Source organism: Calidris pugnax, unplaced genomic scaffold (assembly GCF_001431845.1).
Source record: "Calidris pugnax isolate Ruff unplaced genomic scaffold, ASM143184v1 scaffold108, whole genome shotgun sequence".
Lineage (NCBI taxonomy): Eukaryota > Metazoa > Chordata > Aves > Charadriiformes > Scolopacidae > Calidris > Calidris pugnax.
The window spans coordinates 535,880-556,031 of record NW_015090845.1 but is presented as its reverse complement, the minus strand read 5'-3'; the positions used below and the strand labels follow the sequence as shown (position 1 = coordinate 556,031).

At 44.4% G+C, this 20,152-nt stretch overlaps 1 protein-coding gene across 1 annotated transcript in view; it reads right to left on the bottom strand.

Moving 5' to 3' along the window:
* Nucleotides 1-408: 408 nt before the first annotated feature.
* The window catches only part of WNT9B (wingless-type MMTV integration site family member 9B), a 21,536-nt gene continuing 1,792 nt past the window's right edge, over nt 409-20,152 (bottom strand). Inside the window, exons 2-4 of the mRNA XM_014942674.1 lie at nt 8,428-8,684; nt 2,437-2,702; nt 409-906 (exon numbers count right to left, since the gene is read on the bottom strand). Of these exons, the coding sequence (XP_014798160.1) occupies nt 430-906; nt 2,437-2,702; nt 8,428-8,684 (1,000 nt within the window). The 3' untranslated portion in view covers nt 409-429. The remainder of the gene's footprint in view (nt 907-2,436; nt 2,703-8,427; nt 8,685-20,152) is intronic.

Below are 20,152 nucleotides of genomic sequence, written 5' to 3'. Positions count from 1 at the left end.
TCTCTGGTGAGTCCCTGGTCCCTTCCCTTCTCTCCAGGAACCAGGGCACAAGCTCTCAATATTTCAATGTCACCACCCCAACCCATTTACATAAGTGCAAGTGAGGGATGGAGGAGGGGGATATTCCTGCAGACCAGAGTACAAGTTTTAGCTCAAGAGAGATATTTTTGGCTGCTCCAGTGTTTCTGCTGTTCCCACATTACCCCTACTCTCTCCTTCCCTCCTGATCTGGTACCTGACAAAACCTGTGGTCTTCACCCCTCATACAGGGGCTCTCCCCAGATCAGAGGATCTCAACAATGAGATAATAGGAGCATTGGACATCTCTGGTGCTTGCCTTTGCCCTCACCCCACGGTAGAGAATCATGTCTCTGTCTCTCTACTGCTTTCTTGTACTGTAGGACTTCTCTTGACCCTCTAGCACCGACTTTACTGCTTGCAGCTGTAGACCACCTCTTCCTGCATGCACTGTTGGCACTCAACATAGCAGCACCACTGCACCTGGCAGTGGCAGGAGAAGGTAACCAGCCGGCTCTGGGTGTTATAGCCTCGTCCACAACACATGCTGTCACAGTTGCCTTCCCGAGAGCAGGTCCTCCCAGCAGTTCCCAGGGAGTATTTGCTGGGACGACAAAAACTGGGGGAGTCTTCCACATACACCAGGTCAGTAGAGCGGGGCGAAGCGGGGTGCTTGGGGGAATGGCTGTGTCTCTGTGGGCCAGCCAGCTCTGAGTGTCCCACAGCATCATTGGTGGTGCTGAAGACCTTGACGGCATCATCATAGCGCAGCTTCAGCAGTCGGCCAATCTCATGGAAAGGTGAAAGCTGCTTCCAGCATGTCCGGACAGCACATGAGCCGGAGACACCATGGCACTTGCATGTGGTTTTGAGACCATTTTTCACAGCCTGATGAGGAAGAGAAGCAGTAGTCATTATCTGCCAGGGCCATGAGCCTAGTTCAGGGTAGTGGTAACACCTCAGATTGCAGATAGTCTGGAAGTACTTAGAATCATAGTATCATTTAGGTTGGAAGGGACCATTCAGATCATTGAGTCCAACCATCACCCCGACACGGCCCAGACTACCACCAACACTTGTCCCTCAGCACCATGTCCGCCCGGCTTTTAAATCCTTCCAGGGATGGCGACTCCACCACTGCCCTGGGCAGCCTGATCCGGTGTTTGATAACCCTTTCAGTGAAGAAATTTTTCCCTATCTCCATCCTAAACTTCTCCTGATGCAACTTGAGGCTATTTCTTCTTCTCCTATCATCTGTTCCTGGGGAGAAGAGACTGAACCCCTGCCAGTGAAGAAATTTTTCCCTATCTCCATCCTAAAGTTCCCCTGATGCAACTTGGGGCTATTTCTTCTTCTGACCCCCTGCGGCTACACCCTCCTTTCAGGGAGTTTTAGAGAGTGATAATGCCTCCCCTCAGCCTCCTTTTCTCCAGGCTGAATATTCCCAGTTGCCTACTTCAGTTTTGTTGGTATTATTCCTATTTTATGGAGGAGAAACTAAAAAAAAAACAACAAAACAAACAAAAAAACCAAAACAAAAACAAAAATAAAAACAAAACAAAACAAAAAAAAAAAAAAAAAAAAAAAAGAAAAAACAAAACAGCAGAATGGCTACAGAGTTGACTGGTGAGCCAGAGAGCAAAAAAGCTTAAATGAGGACAAATGACAAAAACAAAAAACAAACAAACAAAAAAAAAGAGCAGATACAGAGTTGACTGGAAAGCCAGAGAGCAAAAAGCTTGAATGAGGACAAATGATGAGTATCTCCAGCACAGTGGATTCCCTTTGGTATATTCAAATCAAATCAGTGATAAGTCAGTAGCCTGTAACATACAGGCCAAAATGCTTGATGAGTATCTCCAGCACAGTGGATTCCCTTTGGTATATTCAAATCAAATCAGTGATAAGTCAGTAGCCTGTAACATACAGATCAAAACACTTAATCTAATGGTCTCCCTGACCCAAACTTGTGACATGCCTAGGTCCACAGCAACTTGACAACAGACTCATAATTGATCTCAAGAGTGTCAACCCTTAATCTACTTCACATGTAGAAGCTCGGAAACTCATACTGTTCTCAGAACTCCTTGTGGCCATGTCACAACCCATGGAGTAGTTCAGCCAGTGGGATTTACAGATGTTAGTGTGCTCCATAGTGCTGTCACTCAGCCTCTGATACCCTCAGAGGATACAAGATGCTGCTCTGCTGCTCCAAACATGCGTCCCCTCACACCAGAGCTAATGACAGTTTCCAGGGAGCTCTCAATAAAATAAGATCCACAACTCACAGGTAAACAGGTCTGGTTTTTGAGTAGGGACACTTAATACCCTACTCACAAGCAGCCCTGGCTAAGGATGGATTAGAAGACTTGGACTGAGTCCTAACTTCTTTCAAGGCCTGCTGCTGCAGGTCCTCACCTTGATGCCAACATTGGTGTTGTGGATGTCCACCTTGGCCCGCAGATCTTTGCCAATCCTCTTCTGACCCAAGAACTTTTTCAGGAACTTGGTGCTGTATTTGAGGTTGTCTCCACAAACGCCCCACTGCCAGGCCTTGCGGTTCTCCAGGTCTGGGGAGTCATCGCAGGTGCAGCGCTCCATGCGCCCAGCACTGCACGCTCTGGCCAGGGAGTGGGTGAGAGCTGCAGAGGACACTGCATAGAGGAAGGCAGTTTCCTTAAAACCTGCACAGGAAAAGGATTAGGAGAGGGTAGGAGCAGGAAAGGCAAAATAAGGTGTTCATCCACCTCACTGGCTCTCCTGACTGCCCGTGAACTAAACCCAAGTGCAAAACTCAGTAATACAAAGAGACAAAACTCTTCCATTACCTGCACACCGTTCCTATCAGAGAATCTCAATATCAGGTTTGGAGTAACTGATGTTGTAACACCCTGGGCTCTCCTGGTGGCTGTGACTGATTCAATATGGAGACAGGAGACCACTCATGATTCAAGGGATGGGTGGCAACAGCCAAACAGCCCTGGGGAAATATTCAACTTCAAAAAGTGGCAGTCATGAAACTTCATTTGTCCTCATCCTCACCAGAGAGCTGACAGGTGTGCTTAGAAGCCATCACTCAAATCATATTGTGGTTTAAATTCATAAAATATTTAGTAAAGAATGAAAAAATACCTTAAAAATCAGACCCGTTATTTGGAATTTTGTTTATTGGGACTGGATTGGCACAGTAGTAGCATTTCATATGGAAGGATCACATGTGGTTTGAATGGGAAAGGTTCCATGTTGAAGAACATCTTGGACAAGGACAGACTCTCCAGCACAAGTGGATTTTCAGACTTCTCTGTACAGTATCTGCTCCCAGTGAGTGCGATGGTGCTTTCTGAAGCTATTCCCCTTTCTAAAGCTGGCCTCCCAGCTAGGCTACATTTGCCCTGAGGTACGTGACCATGACACATGACATTTTAACCAGGAAAGAAAGTACAGTGCCCAAACAGGAATTCAGTCTGAATACATGGGATCAGATAGGAATAGGCATATTGATATGGCAGCCACGAGTTTCCCACAGAAGTTCCAGAAGACACCAATTGACACAAACCTGCCCTAAACCCTAAAGTATTTTGTTTTGATTATTTACCTCCTCTCCTATTTAATCCAGGGAAAAATCTTAATATTTCCTCCAGAGTTTATTTGCAGAAATCAAAACCATTAATGGGAAATTGCTTAACAAGTCCACAATGTAGGAAGTAGGGCAAGGAACCGAAAGATAGGTGACTGATCAATAGCTCAGCATGCAGGAATGGATAAGATTGGCCAAAATAGAAAAATTTCTGCTTATAATAAATAGAGCACTTGTACATTGTATGGAAAGAAACACATTGAAGCAAACAAATATTCTACATTTGAAAATTCCAGATTTTCTTCCATATCAGAAGGAAACAAATCTGTTTTGCAAAAAACTGGAAGACAGACAGAGAACCACAGAGACCTGATCTAGTCTTGCAGTTAGGTCTGCTCTGAGCAGAGGTTGGAAGGGACCTCTAGAATTCATCCAGTCCAACCTCAAATCTTTCCATCATTCTGTTCCCTCAAAGAATTCCCATCCAGCTGTAATAATAGATCAGACCACTGACTGCTGAGATGTGGGTGAGGTCACCAAAAATCTGATCAGAGAATAGGACAAAGAATACTTCTGATAGCTATCAGTGAAAAGAATGGAAAACTGACTAATCATGAAGATAATGGAGGGGCTGCATTAGCAAATTGAAGGCAGACTTCACAGGAGCTCATTGGAATTCCAGAATTTTAGGTGAAAGATCTAGCAACAGTATGGGCAAGTATGGAGAGAGTCAAGAAAATTAGGAGGATGTCAAGGAGATCAACAACAAACTGCTTCCTACCTCACTATTTCAGTTGCTGTATCAGTAAGACAAGTAACTTGCAACTAAACTCTCTGATTGATGATTAAAGTCTCTAAGGGCACTGGAAGAATAATTAAAAAATGTCACCAAATCTATCAAAAGTTTTGGAAAAGCTGATATGGGACACAGTCAATACAGGTTATGGATAGCAACACGATGTTCATGCATTTTCCCACAGTGGCTAACTCAAAAGAAGGGGCTAAGAGAGGATAAGATACATTTGAGATCCCAAATCTGAAAAATAATTCCAGTAGCTATCTCCAAATGCTTCCCAGATTCTCAGTGTCCTATCTGACGTACTGAGACCAGAGGAGAGGAGAACATTTTCAAAACACGTTCCCATACCATATAAAGCTAGCAGTACCCATCAGCTCCACATACCCTGCTAAATCTGACTTTGTGGAATACCACACTGCTTCTGCTATTTCTGACCAGTGATGGTTTGGTTTCTTCTGTGGCACTCCACGTAAGGGCTGGCCAGATTTCAACCCACTTGAAATCAGAGACCATTGCTTGTGGTCAGGCCACTGCAGACAGCACTAACTCAAGAACCGTCTCCTTCTTCTCCCTCCTCCCACCTCCTTTTATGGCAAAGGTTCACTATCACCAAGTTCCCACATACTTGTCTGAAAACTCTAAGATGATTCCTTCTATTTAGTCATAAGGCATTGATCACTGTCCGTTTAATTGTTTAATTCACAAATCACAGAGTAAAGGAAAAACAGAATGGTCCTTAAGCCCATGTGGAATAACAAAGAGCAACAGAGCAGCTGTGGAGGCTGGATTTTCAGTGGCACAAAGCACAAACGAGCAGTAATCAGCTCCAATGAGCATGATTTGAGAAGATCTAAATAGAGGTTTCTCCACATATCCTGGTTATCCATCTTCCCGCTATGTCAATGGAGCTCTTGTCACCACAACCAGTGGAGCCTGAGCAGATGCCCAGGCTCTCTGGGTCTGGTTGAGGGGTGAGTCACTCTCCTGACCCCATTGACTGTGTTGCTGGTGACTAAATGAAATCATAAACCCCCAGTGCAAGGGGGAACATCCATATGCAGATGTCTTTGCTGGGCAGTAGTCACTTTGGTTGCAAACTTCCAGCACAGAGTTGAATTTCAAGATGTTGAAGCAAGCCAGCTCCCCCTGGTAGGTCCTTGCACACATCCAAGTCCTTGCCTGAGCTCTCTGGAATTATTTCTTAGCTTAGCAGCCTATAAATACAGAAAGATGTTTGTTGCAATGGCAAGACACTGTTCTGTGCTGTGGTGTGGTGTGTTCTAGACCACAAGAAAAACTATAATAGGAGGAGTTTAGCCATGTGGTGATTCTGCCAAAGGAAAGATGCTCAAGGTCAAAGATTTTTCGATGCTACAATAAAGATAGTGGGAGCATTTCAGAGCAACTGGAAGAGACGTTTCCTAGGGGGGAAAAAAAATAGCACCAACAAAAAAAACACCACCAAACAAACAAAAATCAACTGACCAAACAAAGAAAAAAAGAGCAGACCAGAAAGCTATAGAATTGTAGAAAGCTTTAGGATGGAAGGACTTCTCAAAGCCTTTAGTAGAACCTCCTGCTCAAAGCAGGACTCCAATGCCAGGTAAAATTGCTCTGGGCTTTGTCCAACTGAGTTCTTAAAATCTTGGAAATTTTACATCTCTGAGCCCCTGCTCCTGTGCTGCACCCTTCCCAGATTCCTCAGGACATCAATGGAACCACTGCATGAAGATCAAAGAATCCAACCAACGTGAAATGGATTGATGGAGGGAAGGATTGTAAGAGTGCTCGTTTCTCAAGAAGGATTTTTCTGCGTGGCTGGATCTGAGCTGTCTTTGCTATGGGTATTTATTTTCCCCAAATCACCATGTTGTTTGAGTTGAACTACTGCTCACCTCACCTCCAGCATAACTGACTGCCTCTACGGCACGCCTTGGAAACCAAAGGATCATCATGGCTTCACAAACTCTTTATAAACACAATTGCCACTATGCAGCAAGGTGGCTTGAAATGTCTGTCCAGAAGAGTTTCAAACCTATCTCTTTTCATAGATTTTTTAAGAAGTGGAGAAAGAATGCAGAAGGATTTTGCATGGATCAGTGAAGAGTAAGAGCCACCATTAAGTGACTGCAAGAGTCACAGAAGGATTGTAGCCTATGCAAAAGGAGTTTCTCAGTTGAGTGTAAATGTAATACAACAAATGGTGCAGACTGTGAAAATAAATCTGGCATTTCAAAAACCAGAAAGCCCTTGGCATTTTTTTTTTACTTACTAGAAGTATGTATGTACAAGAAAAAAGATGATGGCATCTGTAGAAGTAGGAGCAGCACAGGTGATCCCAGTCAGAACAGCTTTTGATTGTCACTGTGAAGTAAGTGTGGCTTTTCACCTATTACAAACATCAACCATCTCACTACGACACGGTCTTTTTTCCCCTCTTGCACTCATAAAACCAATGAAGACCGATAAAAATTGTGGTTTTCATTACGGTTTCTCTAGAACCATGGTGATATCAAATGATTTAATAATTTCTAAACCTCTTCATCACTACTTGGGGGAAAGGAGTACAGTCCACTTTCTGATCAGATATTTCCAAGGCAGAAACAAAACAGCAGTAGGAATATGTGAAAAACAGATCAAAACTAGCAGCTGAAAATGTTTGTGTTCTTTGTGAAAGAAATTAACCTATTTGCAAGTGAAAGGAAAATGAGAACTAGTCATTGCTTCCAGCCAACTGTCCTCTCATACAGGAGATGTATACAGCATACTTTTCTGTATTAAATCATCATTTGATCCTTAAGATTGTGTAATAAAAGTTTTCAAACACTTATTCTCATCTGCCAAAACAGGTTTTAAATTACAGGTGATATTTTATTTTGTCAGTCAGGAGTCCATGGAAGTGTCGAGGCATGTCACCACGAGATAATTAAATGTTTTCCAGCTATTTGAAGATGAGGATTATTCAATTGTCATTTTCAAGTTCTTTGAGGTTGATGAAGGTACAGATGTCAGAAAGTCACTAAAAATGATCACAAACAGCTTCTTCCACAGTGTGCTAAAAAATTCACAATAGAACTTTGCAATGAAGTAAATGTGATCTTGTATGTGCTGAGTTGCTAAAATGTTAACTTAATATTTACTTTAATAAAATTTGATAATTTTAAATGGAAATGTTAAAGAATTTCAACCCCAATGCTAATTAAAAATGAAGTTAATATTGGCTTAATCAGCCTCTTTCTAAAATACATTAACTTACTAAACATTATCAAAAGACTGAAACTCAGTAATACTGAAGACTGAAACTTATTAAATGCTACTGAACATTATAGAAGGGCTGAAACTCAGTAAGAGGCTGGTAAGGCGTAGTTTGGATGATGACAGGCTCTTATTATTTAAAGGATTTATTATGCTCCCTCCTACATCAAATACAGAATTTAGAGGACATTTTGTTCTTCTAAACCCTTCTGTGAAGCAGAAGCCAGTGGCTTTTCTGCCCGCTCTGTGTGAACTTCTGCAGGAACTCCAAATACTTGTGAAAGAGCCTGAGGAAATATTTGTAAACATGCACCGAAATGACTTAAAGCTGATAATAGCTTTTTCAAACAGTATACTAGGATTCAATTCTGTATCTGAGAACAATAGAAATTTGCATACAAAAATATCCAAAGAGCTGGAAAAAGTGTTTTCTTAATATGTCACTTGACATAAAGCACTAGCCCTTATTTTTCACAGCATCATCCCTGACTGCCAACCAAGGAAGATGGTCAAGGAAACTCTGGTCTTGGACAAAAATCCACAAGCCAAGGATGTGAACATCCGTCTAATTTTCAATTCATGACAAACCACCCATGAAAGATGAGAATAAGGCATAGCTTGTGGACAAAAAAAAATGCACAGGTCTCATTCCGAGACAAAACAGATGATCTCTCTACTCCCTGATCACTGCCCCACTTTGCTTAATTAGATATTTAATGATAAATTGAATTTAATATTCCCTGAGATTTGATACTGCAAACCAAAGACTACCTTGTACCTCGCTTCAGCAGGCTGGTCCGTCCTTCCAGGCTGCAGTTCCAGCGCTCGCTGCGAAACTGGTACTGGCACTCCACTATGCCAAGCCTGATGGCATCCCTCAAGGTCTCTGCCAAACCCGGCTCCCTCCGGCAAAGCCTCTTCTGCTTGCGGGACAGCTTCAGCAAGTCACACTGCTTCATGTGGACCTTCCCCTGGGCAGCGTTTGTGGAGGGTCCCAGGGATGGGAAGTGGGTCAGAGCTTCTTTCCCAGTCAAGCTGAAAGACAGTGGAAAAAACAGTGAGTTACGGAAGATGGCTGAGGGAGCTGGGGGTGTTCAGCCTGGAGAAAAGGAGGCTGAGGGGAGACCTTCTCACTCTCTACAACTCCCTGAAAGGAGGGTGTAGCCAGGGGGGGGTTGGTCGGTCTCTTCTCCCAAGGAGCAGACGATGGGACAAGAGGAAACGTCCTCAAGTTGCATCAGGGGAACTTTAGGATGGTTATTAGGATGGAACCAGGCTGCCCAGGGAAGTGGTGGAGTCACCATCCCTGGAGGTATTTAAAAGCTGGGCAGACGTGGTGCTGAGGGACATGGGTTAGTGGTGGGTTGTGTTGGGGCAGTGGTGGGTTGATGGTTGGACTCAATGATCTGAATGGTCCCTTCCAACCTGGACGATTCTATGATTCTATAAGAGAAAAGATCAGAGGGAAGGATATTCAGAAAGCTGCTGATCAGGGTACTTCCCCATCTCAGAAGATAAATCAATACAGATTGGTTAGATATAGTATCCCACCTCCACCAAGGCAAAGTAGCAGACTATTGCTGTGGGGAGAGAGAAGAACCGCATGTGTGTTGTCACCAGCAGCCTCAGCTGGGAAGTTTTCTCGACTCCATGAAGAGGACATGTTTATACCACTGCAGTTGTTTTGTTCTTTTGCAGTACATTCACCAGCACATACGGAGATCTGTTCTACTCAGTGGTGCTATGGGTCGCTGTAAAGTCACAGCTCTGTTCTAACTCCATAGAGCATTAACCACGTCCTTCCAGGGGGTTGCATGCTCTGGTGCTGTAGCATTAGACATAGCTAGGAATCATAGAATTGTTAAGAGTTGGAAGGGACCTTAAAGATCATTGAATTCCAATCCCCTGCCCTGGGCAGGGACCCCTCCCACCAGCCCAGGTGGTTCAAAGCCCCATCCAGCCTGGCCTTGAACCCCTCCAGGGATGGGGCAACCACAGCTTTTCTGGGCAACCTGTTCTATAGGAAAGAACAATAAGGAGACATTACCAATGACCACCCTTCTAGAACAAGCACGACGGTTGCTGGAAAACATTTTCTTGCTGAAAAGATAAAGACAATATCCAAATGCAATGTGTTTATATGTGATTCAGCTGAAAAATGTCACAATTTTTTGAGACAAATGGTTTCACTTTTCATGGCAAGACAATATTTTTATTGCAAAATTTATCTCGCTTAATACCTTCAGGATGCTTGAAAACACACAGAAATTATTTTACATTCATGCAAGGTTTGAGGGCTGCAAACCCACTGGGAAGATCCTGCCTTTGCACATCACTGATCAGGAGTGACACTCCTGATCATCAGACAGGCAGGAATCACAGTGCATCATTCCCTTCACCCCGAAAAATACCAAAACCAGACAGATAAATGGGAACCTCCTAAACCTTTATATCTGGACAAATCTCAGACCCAACATTAACATTTGCAGACTGTGCCTTCCCTCCCTCAAACCCCATGATTTTCTCTGCAAGTCCACAGGTTGTTCAACATGGACAAACAGGTGAGACAGCTGGTTCTTGTTCCTCTCCCCCCATCAGGAAAACTGGGCTGTGCTGCTCCACCAGGTCAGCGTGGGAGTTGGACAAGCAAAGCCGGGCAGGGAGGTAAGCCAGGCTGGATGGGGCATCAAGCAACCTGCTCTAGTGGGAGGTGTCCCTGCCCAGGGCAGATGGTTGAAACTTGATGATCTTTAAGGTCACTTCCAACCCAAACCTTTCTATGATACTATGATTCTATGCAATTGGGAGCGATCTCTGAAGCACTTCTACAAAGTCTACAAAGAATCTGGCTGCTGGACCCCCATCAGCAGCGCGGCAACTCTCCATCTCACAGCTCATCGCTTGAACAAACTGAGGCAAATGGAGATGGACACCAGTCAGCAAACTGGTACAAAGCCAGTACCAGTGTTCCTCACAAGCAGTGAGATTCTTCACCTCTGCACCACTATCGTATTCCTTGTAAAAACACTGCTCTTTCACAGCTTCTATTAAACCTCACCAATTATCTGATCAGGTCTGATTGCTCGCGTTCCCGGGTGTATGTTTCTGCACAGCAAATGCCAGTCTGTGCTGCCAGACAGAGACAAAAGTCTTCAGTGAACATGACAAGTGTCCACATTGTCTACCACACTCCGTAAGTATTTTATCCAATGGAGGTAACCAAACTGCAAACTTGTCTGGGTCCACAGAAGACAGACATTTCTAACACTCAACTGTTAAAGACCATGTTCTTATAAGGGATATAATCTTCATTATGGAGGACGCATGTCAAGCACTGCAGCTGTGATTTTAGTCGTCCACATAATTTATAGACATCTGTTTCTGAGCTAGTTGTCTAGATCTTTCTGTAGTCAATCCAGTCTGCCCAGGCATGGGAGTTATAGCAAATTCAGCCAACCTAACCCTGCAGCACTCCTGCATTCATTCTCACAGCAGCCTACAACCTCCAGATGCACTCACATGTCCATAATTAGGCAAAGTGTGATTAACTAACACATGGCAACCATCCAGGGACCTGCAAACTAACCAAGAACCAAGGAATCACCGTGAATCACACAGCAAGTATTAAACTTTGGAAACCAGGTGACTGAGAACAATCTCTTAATCCCGTAGTCACTGCTGAACTGGGGTACAGAAACATGAGATGTTCCAGTGGGAGCCAAGAGAGAACCAGGCAATACTGGGAGCAGAGGCAGATATTTGGAGTCAAGTTCAGCCCAAGAAACTGGAATTAACACAGCTTGATAAGCTTCAGGGGCATTTCAGACTGCACAGTTCAAAGCCCTACCTGGCACCAAACACTGCTCAGAGAGGGAAGAAGCAGCTGGTGCACAAGGGGCATGGCCGTCCTGAGCTGGAGGAACTGTGGTGAGGGACACAAGACTGACCCAAGTGAGTGAGAACACCACATGACGAGCAAGCTTGACCACTTTGCCTGACTCATGGTGGTGCTTAAAAACCGATAAACATGTTCATTGCAGCTATATTTCCCTGTGTGCAGGAGTATGTGCTCTGCACAAACTCTGAAGGTCAAGAAGATCAAGATATGCCAACTCCAGTATAGGCAGGGAGAAGCTTAGATGTCAACCAAAGTCTGACTTCTTAGGGATGTTCAGACTGTACGTAACTCACTGGGACAATACTGGGTACAGGAAGAGGTGTTGCTATTATGTCAATTGGTGGAGGAACAACATTCACCCAGAGAATTAGAGACTTTACTTGATAGTGGGATTCCAGTGCTCACATCCCAGGAAAGAGCCCTCGTCAACAAGTTAAATGTGAGATGTGGTTGTTCTCCATTTGCAGTGTAGGATCTGTGCTTAGATGCAGCAAAGTTTCCCAAGTTCACAGCACAAGGATAAAGCAATAAAAAGAAGGGTACTGACACTGCAAAGAAGAGTTTAAGAGCCTCACATGACAGCACTGAAATTACTCACTGCTGGAAAGCCACATATGCAATTTTACTAAACTCCTGAATACCAACTTACTGATTGCCCACATATCAACAGAACTACTGCCCACATCAAGAATCCTACCTCCTAAAATCCCTTCTCAGAACAAAGACAACTCCAGTCTCCATCCTCATTTTAGTGTCCCCCATCCCAGCTAAACTGGCATTCATCCCTTGTCAGATATTTTTCAGACAACAATAGTACCTTCACTGACAATTTAGACTAATCTTGTTCCTATGAAAGATGGTATCACCTCTCAGCCCTTCCTTTTCACAGGGGATTCAGAAGCAGCAGGAGCTCTAGTGTAGAGGCTTGGTGGCTCTTTTTCCAAAGGAGTCTGACAGTATGAGCTCTACTGGGGATAAAACAGACAATTGCAAGGCAACTGCTCATTTTTTGTTCTTGTCATTATGCATGCTTATCCCAAGGGGCTAGGACATTGGCCTAAAATCCATTAATCCCTTATCATGGGGAGAAGATATAGTAGATAATATTTTAGTCTAGTGTTAAACAGCAAAGCAAGACCCATAGAATGAAAGGTCAAGTCATAAATTCAGACCTTAAGCAGACACAATCTAACTAAGGGCTATTGAGCTCTCCCAGGTTTGTCAGGGGCTTTGATGCATTTCCTCAATAGCAGCTGTAAAGTCAAGACTGTGTGCTCTTCTGTAGCTCACTGGATGTCAAAATATTCACATCAGAGTACTGACTCAGGAAGAAAAATGTGGTGCAAAAGATAATTCTTAAAACTGCATAAGTGATGATCTACACAGCACAGGAGAGAGCTGTACTGGGCAAGTTGTTAGAAACTCTAAGAACAGAGTGGATTAGTGGGCATAGGTTAAATACAGAACAGTGGAGAAGAGTCAACACAGCTTCCGTAGAAATGATTCATGCCTCATAAACCCACTAGAGGTCTCTCAAAGAGTCATTGCACAGAAAGACCAAGGATAAGACAGATGCTACAGTCCACTTGGACTTGTAAAGTTGACATATTTCCAAAATAGCTTGTGTACGAAGACAAATAGACTGGATATCTTCCACGATTTCCACTATGAGAAAAAGGAATACTGGGGGAACACAGGGTTGTATATAATGACTTATCTGCAACTGAGTAAAGAAAGATTATTCCAACTCTAATATACAAGAACCAACCAGGTGGAATTATATTAACGTATTAATTGTTAGACTAAAAATAAATGAATTGGGGTACCGAGGCTGTAGTTAAAACTGCAGCTCTTCTTAATGCAGGAAACTAGGGATGTTAAAGTAGATATGTATTCATGCAAAACCATGAAAGAAAAATTCATAAGGGACCATTATAGAATCATAGAATCATCTAGGTTGCAAGAGACCCTTGGGATCATCGAGTCCAACCATTTACCTTACTCTACAAAGTTCTCCCCTACACCATATCCCCCAACACCACATCTAAATGGCTCTTAAACACATCCAGGGATGGTCATTCAACCACCTCCCTGGGCAGCCTGTTCCAATGCCCGACCACACTTTCTGTGAAAAATTCTTTCCTAATGTTCAATCTAAACCTACCCTGTTGGAGCTTGAAGCCATTCCCTCTTGTTCTGTCATTAATTACCTGGGAGAAGAGACCAGCACCAGCACCAACCTCTCTACAGTGTCCTTTCACGAAGTTGTAGAGAGTGATGAGGTCTCCCCTCAGCCTCCTCTTCCTCAAACTAAACAGTCCCAACACAAAGATACTTTGTCACAGGGAATTCTTGACGTGCAGACTGTCACAAGCTGAGAGAATATCACTATCTGCTATCCTATTCCTTTTTATGCTTTTACCTTCATGCTCGTTATTACCCAGTGTTGAAACCAGGTTGTGAAGCAACATGAGCCTTTCGTCTGACCCAGGACAGTTGCTCTTACATTCTTGGACAGAGACTATCTCAAGGATAGCCTATGACCCACCAGTGGCCAGTGAGGTCTGGGAGAAGGTGGTGTTGCCATTGTCGAGACCCTGAAGGATGTTGGATTTATGATGGATGATGGATTTGTGATGGATGTATTTGTGGAAAACTCAAATGGGATAGTGATAGGCACCATAAAAACAACCTTTGAAGAATTTGATTCCATTTTCAGAGCAATCACAACAGTGCAGAGCAAATCCAGTCTGGGGCCAATCACAGAGCAAAGATACCAAGTCTAATTCACCTTTTACACTATGCAAAGCAAAAACTTCAAAGGGTTCAAGACCAGGTTGGACGGGGCTTTGAGCAACCTGGTCTGGTGGGAGGTGTCCCTGCCTGGGGCAGGGGGTGGGGCTGGATGGGCTTTAAAGTGCCTTCCAACCCAAACCATTCTGTGATGCTATGATTCTATTCTACGAAAAATACTTTCTAAAATTGTACCCAGCAATACTTTAAATTCTGACAGAGATAATACAGCATTCTGCACAAGTAGCTGGTTGACCAGGGAAATTTACTCAATACTTCTTTATTATTATTATTATTATTATTATTATTATTATTATTATTTGTGAATTTCTAAAGTTACAACACACAAAGTAACATGGTTTTCCTCTAGAAATGAAGGATGGAAATAACCAGATGGGATTAATGCATTGAGAAGCAAACAAAATAAGCAGTAAACTGGTCAATGTAAGACATTTGATGAAAGCTACCTGGAATACACCTTTCTGTGAAAGTCTCCTTCGTATGAACTATCACACTTGTTACCTAAGTCATGCGACTGTCAGCATGCAAAAATCATACCGCTGTAGGCTCCTACAGAGATGGAGGTTCATTGCACAAGGCTGGTGCACAGACACAGCTCTCAAACCTAGTGTCTCAGATAACTTCCAATTTAGAGAAGTTGCGATACAAATTAAAGGAGTTTCCCAAGGTTGAGCAGTGGCAGAGCTGGGAGCAGGAGCCACTCTCAGATTCACAACAGGCACAGCTAAGGTCACCCATATGAGTAGATACTTGCAGGCTCTGACTATATTAACTATAACTGTGTTTTATTAGGGTAAAACTAGCATAGGATCCGATCAAGATCACAGTACAAGAACATTCTTACAAGATTAAATATAAAATATGCAGATATATTTGCAGTTAGGCAAAGTGCACATCGTTTTTAGATGACTTAGAGTTTATTATCTACAGATCATACAGCAAAAAAGTAAACTCTTTGAATTAATGCACACCTGCTAGCAATCTGAAAGAACAATAAGGATCTCAGACTTTTATTTCTCTCTACTTTTCTGTCTAAGCACTGTGCTAAATTCATCTATTTCCTTTAATCTCCTTCCAGCCACATTCCAGCTGCTTAAGAGACTTTTAATGAGAGCCTGTTCCTGTGCAATGCCCAATGTCCTCTGGATCTGAAAGGTCTTAAAAACCCCTAAAAAATATGCCTTTTCTACCTCTCCCAAGCAAGGAGAAAAATCAAAGGGAGCCACAACAGTATTCCATATCTGATTTCACAGGCCTTTCATGTTCCACCAAACTACCTACACCCCACAGATACCTGCAACAAGCATTCGGGAAAGGCTGAGAGAATATCGGACAATGACAGATGAAATCATGGCCACCACAGTCCACCGTGGGCCCTCAGCTCTCCTCTCTCCCTGGAAGCTCAATGGAACAGAATTTTAAGCCTTTCAGAAGTGACACTACTTAATCCTCAACGTTTATCCTTGGACAAGTGGACGCCAGCAGCAGTGTTGTGCTGTCTTGACTAAATGGGAAAGTCTCCCAGGCTTTGTACCACCCGCTGTCTACAGAGAAGGTGGCAGAAATCCTCAGAGCAGCATCTGAGGATAAACTATTGATCTCAAAGGGTTTTTTACTCTTTTCCATCAGAGTTGTCATTTCAGACCCTCTGGCAGGTGTTTTTATACCTGTTACCCTCCAGGTTTTCTGTCAAGCTTTCTGCTCCTCACAAAGAAAGGCAGCTTGAATAGAAAACTTAAGTGAGGTTTAAGAGAGGTTATGAGTTGGAATCTTTGGAAATGGGCTTTTCTGCTCTCTGCAAACCCTCTTTGGAAACAGCAACAGCTGCCTCCAGATACAGATCTGGTTTTTAAAAAGAGTTCTCCACAGAGAGCAGCATATAAAATTCTTACGTCAGAAGAGGAGGCATTTTTGGAAGGAGAGGTGTGTGTAACCTGGTGTGAGGAGCCACTGCAGTTAGTGCCTGTGCTCAGGTTGGGTCATTCAGCTGCACTGGGTTCTTCTTCCTTATCTGCTCTGGGCTCCCACAGTCTGGACATACCTGATTTAAATCCTGCTACCTCTCAACTCCATGACATGAAATATCTCTGCATAGCTCAGGATTCTGGGGGCAGTGCACTCCCCGGTGATGAACACCCAACCCAGGCCCACAGTCTGCTCAGTCGTTACACGGGAGACCAGAATTTCAGTCTAAAACTGGGCTGGCCACATTCCCTGATGTGTTTCCTACAGGAGACACTCAACACCCAGCAGGAAGACCTTTTAGAAAACATGATACCCTGAGATAGTGACTAAAGAGAATCTGGGAAATTAAGGTAATCAGAGTATCCATGAATAACCCCTACCTCTTCAATGCATCTGTAATCCACATCATCTTGACTCATCTGACTCCATCTACAGACTCCATCAGCTGAAAGTTGCCTTCCCCCTCCCTTTCTGCTTTCTTTCTGCCTATTACACTCTTTTTAAATATCCCAGTATTCTGTGTGACCGACAATGCAAAGAAAGATGGTGTAACAAACCCTCCTGATACACTGTACGTGGATTAATGATTACGCAGCCTGTAAGTCATATGGGCATTTAATTTATTGCCTCAACAGGAAGGGAAACATCTTTCTAGGAGAGCTAAGGACTGAAGAGCAAAGTCTCTATTTGTAGTAGATTTGGTCCAATAGATTTATCAGAGAAAGGCTACAATAAAAACCAGTTACCAAAGAAAACATAAGAATGTAGACAACTGGGATAACTGGAGGAAAACTAAATCTTATTTGATATCTCCAGAAAAATACAGGTAGTCATATTTACATTTAGATATCGTTTGATATGTTATGCTATTTTCAAAACTACTGAAGCCCAAGCTTCAATAGACCTGCAAGTCCCAAGCTGTTTTTACTCTCTAAGGGCCCCCCCAAAAAATTCTTCCATCATGAAGTGAGCAGCAGTTGTGCCACTGACGTTGATGGAAGCAGAATGAGCAGTACATCCAGAGGCTGAGCTCAGAAGAGCTGTGAATCAAGACAGCGCACGGTGTGAAATCATGGGAAACCTGGCGCCTCTGTACCTACCACAGGTATTTCAGGAAGAGTTATAAAGAAACGCTCCAGCAGATCTGGCTGCCCACAGAGCACAAGCCAAACTGGCCCATCAATGAGACACGTTGCAGCCTGCTCCCTGGAGGTCTCCCCAGGAGAAGGCTTTAACCGAGCTTGTTGCTTCTGCCTACCCAGCAACGTCCTACCTGAGGTGGGTTTCTTCTGAGTTCTGCCCCTGACCTGTCTCTAGGAAGAGGGCAATTACTGCCCCCTTCGACCCTGTGAGAATCTCTTTGGCCCCCAGCACATCCCAAACTACTTTTCATTTTGTGGAACACAGCCCTTTAGAAGGCAACAGGAGGCTGAGAGCTTCTTGTGAGGTCTAGAGAAACTCCAACCCACCCAAGGAGTTGCACACTCTGAAAGAAAAAGCATGGCTAAGATGAGGAGGGGGTACCTTACAGGAGGCTGCAGCGTGGGGCGAGATTGAAGCAAAGGTCAGAGCAAAACAAGCCCAAAGGAGGTGCATGCTGTCTAATGCAGGGGACACAGCCACTCCTGGATTCCTGCATCTAATGAGCCGGGCAAGCCCAACACAACCTGAACAACAGCCCCACCACACTTCATGAACAGCTTATTTTCGCCATCCTAAAAGTAGGCTGTAATTTCCCCCTCCGCAGACCCAGCGTTGACTGTTCAGAGCCTGTTCAAGCATAGCCAAGGCACTGACACCAGAGAGGCAACCAACCTCAGTACTGGGAATGTGGTCTTCTGAGATCTGTCCACAGCTGCCATTATTCTATGATTCTATGATTATTTATCCATTGTAAGGCTGTGTTCCTTCTGGCAAGACTTTGTTTTGTGTATTGATAGGTGATCTTCATCTTTCCTGGGCCCTTGGACCATTTTTCGTGGACTACTCCCTACACTTCTTGCCTTACCTGTGTCCTGATGGGATCAATCTTGGTATTTTCCTCACCACTGTCAAAACACCAACACCTCACCTTTGCCAAACCCGCTGTACACAGCGGAAAGGGCTCCAGTCCTCTCTCTGCAGACAGCCACCCAAAAGCCATTACGTCTTTGCAAGGTTTTCTCAATGAAGTGTTTGGAAAGCCAAGATCTGGCTCATGTGCCAACGTCTCTCCTACTCAGCAAAGCTTAGAGGCAGATGGCTGAACCAGGGTCTAAGGGCCCCTCCCATCCAGTAGCAGTTCACATTTGAAATCATTTTTCTCCCAAACTGAGCCATATCAGACATTCCCATCAAGCCTCCTAAAATATTCAAGTTCCTCTCTAGCTTATTGACTACAATTTTCATTTGAAAGCACCCATGTATGGCATTACTAATTGCCACCACTCACCGAGTTCTGAGACTTTAGATTCCTTCTTGTGATTTCTTCCTGTGATTTCTAAACAAAGAGGTGAGAATAACTTAGAGTCCTTTCCAGTCCCTCAAGGGGCTCCAGGAGAGCTGGGGAGGGACTCTGGATGAGGGAGGGGAGCCCTAGGAGGAGGGGGAAGGGTTTGACCCTGCAAGAGGGGAGATGGAGCTGAGCTGTGGGGAAGAACTTGTTTGGTGTGAGGGTGGTGAGAGCCTGGCCCAGGTTGGCCAGAGAAGCTGTGGCTGCCCCATCCCTGGAGGGGTTCAAGGGCAGGTTGGAGGGGGCTTGGAGCAACCTGGTGTGGTGGGAGGTGTCCCTGCCCAGGGCAGGGGGTGGCACTGGGGGGGCTTTAAGGTCCCTTCCAGCCCAAACCAGTCTGTAATTCTGTGAATACACAGGACACATCTGTGTCAAACCCCCCGAGGAAAAAAAGTTACAAAGTGAAACTGCAGCCTCAGATGCTAAGCTGGACATCGTCAAAAGGCAGCACATCCAGATTTCGTATGCCCAGAAAGCAGCTCACATCCAAACAGGTCATTCTCACAAAAAAAAAAAAAAAAAAAAAAGCATCATTCTGGTTGCTCTAACAGAGCAGTAGCCAGTAACTGCTTTGTGTGGGTTATCTCAAAGGGAAGCACAAACACATTTCACTTCACCCAACAATGTGCATGTGCCCCTGTACCTGGAAAGCCAAACACTCACTGCAGCCCCGCTCCTTTATGGAGTATGTGGATGTACACGCTATGGCTGACCGAAAGAGGTAGAGTCCTCCCCGTCAGCAGGAGCTTAGACATGAGTCAGGCTAAATGCTACAATTAATAAACTTCACATCCAGCTGTTTTAAGGTAGATTTCCAACAGAAACGAAATGCTGATCACTCAGTAAGGAGTGCCAAGCCAGCACGTGCCAGGAAGTGTAGGAAGAAGTGTCTGGGATGTGATGGGAGGATGGGTAGAGAGGGACCAAGACCCTCCACAGGTGTGGGTCAGCGCAGGTCTGTCCTGGGTGTTACACCCCCTCCCAGCAGTGTCTGAATGTGTTAGTGGTTATGTCTCTCCTGCTGCACGCGCTGTGATACATGAACTAACAGCTCTGGTTAGGGGAGTCTGGAGATCTGTCTGAGAAGCAGCTTACTCAGAATATAAAACAAACCAAAACACAACACTTCGCAGGAGATCCTGCATTGATCTAACCTGCTAAAAACCCATCTCCGCCGTTCACCCAAGAAAACTAAGACGTGAGGGGAGGACACGCGACGGAGAGAATCGTGCCCGTATGACCCTGCCCGGTGTCCCGGGCTGGAGCATCAGCTCTGCCGCTCCGTGCCCACGCACACCCTCCCCTTGAACCCCCCGCCGCCCCGGGGAGCCCCTC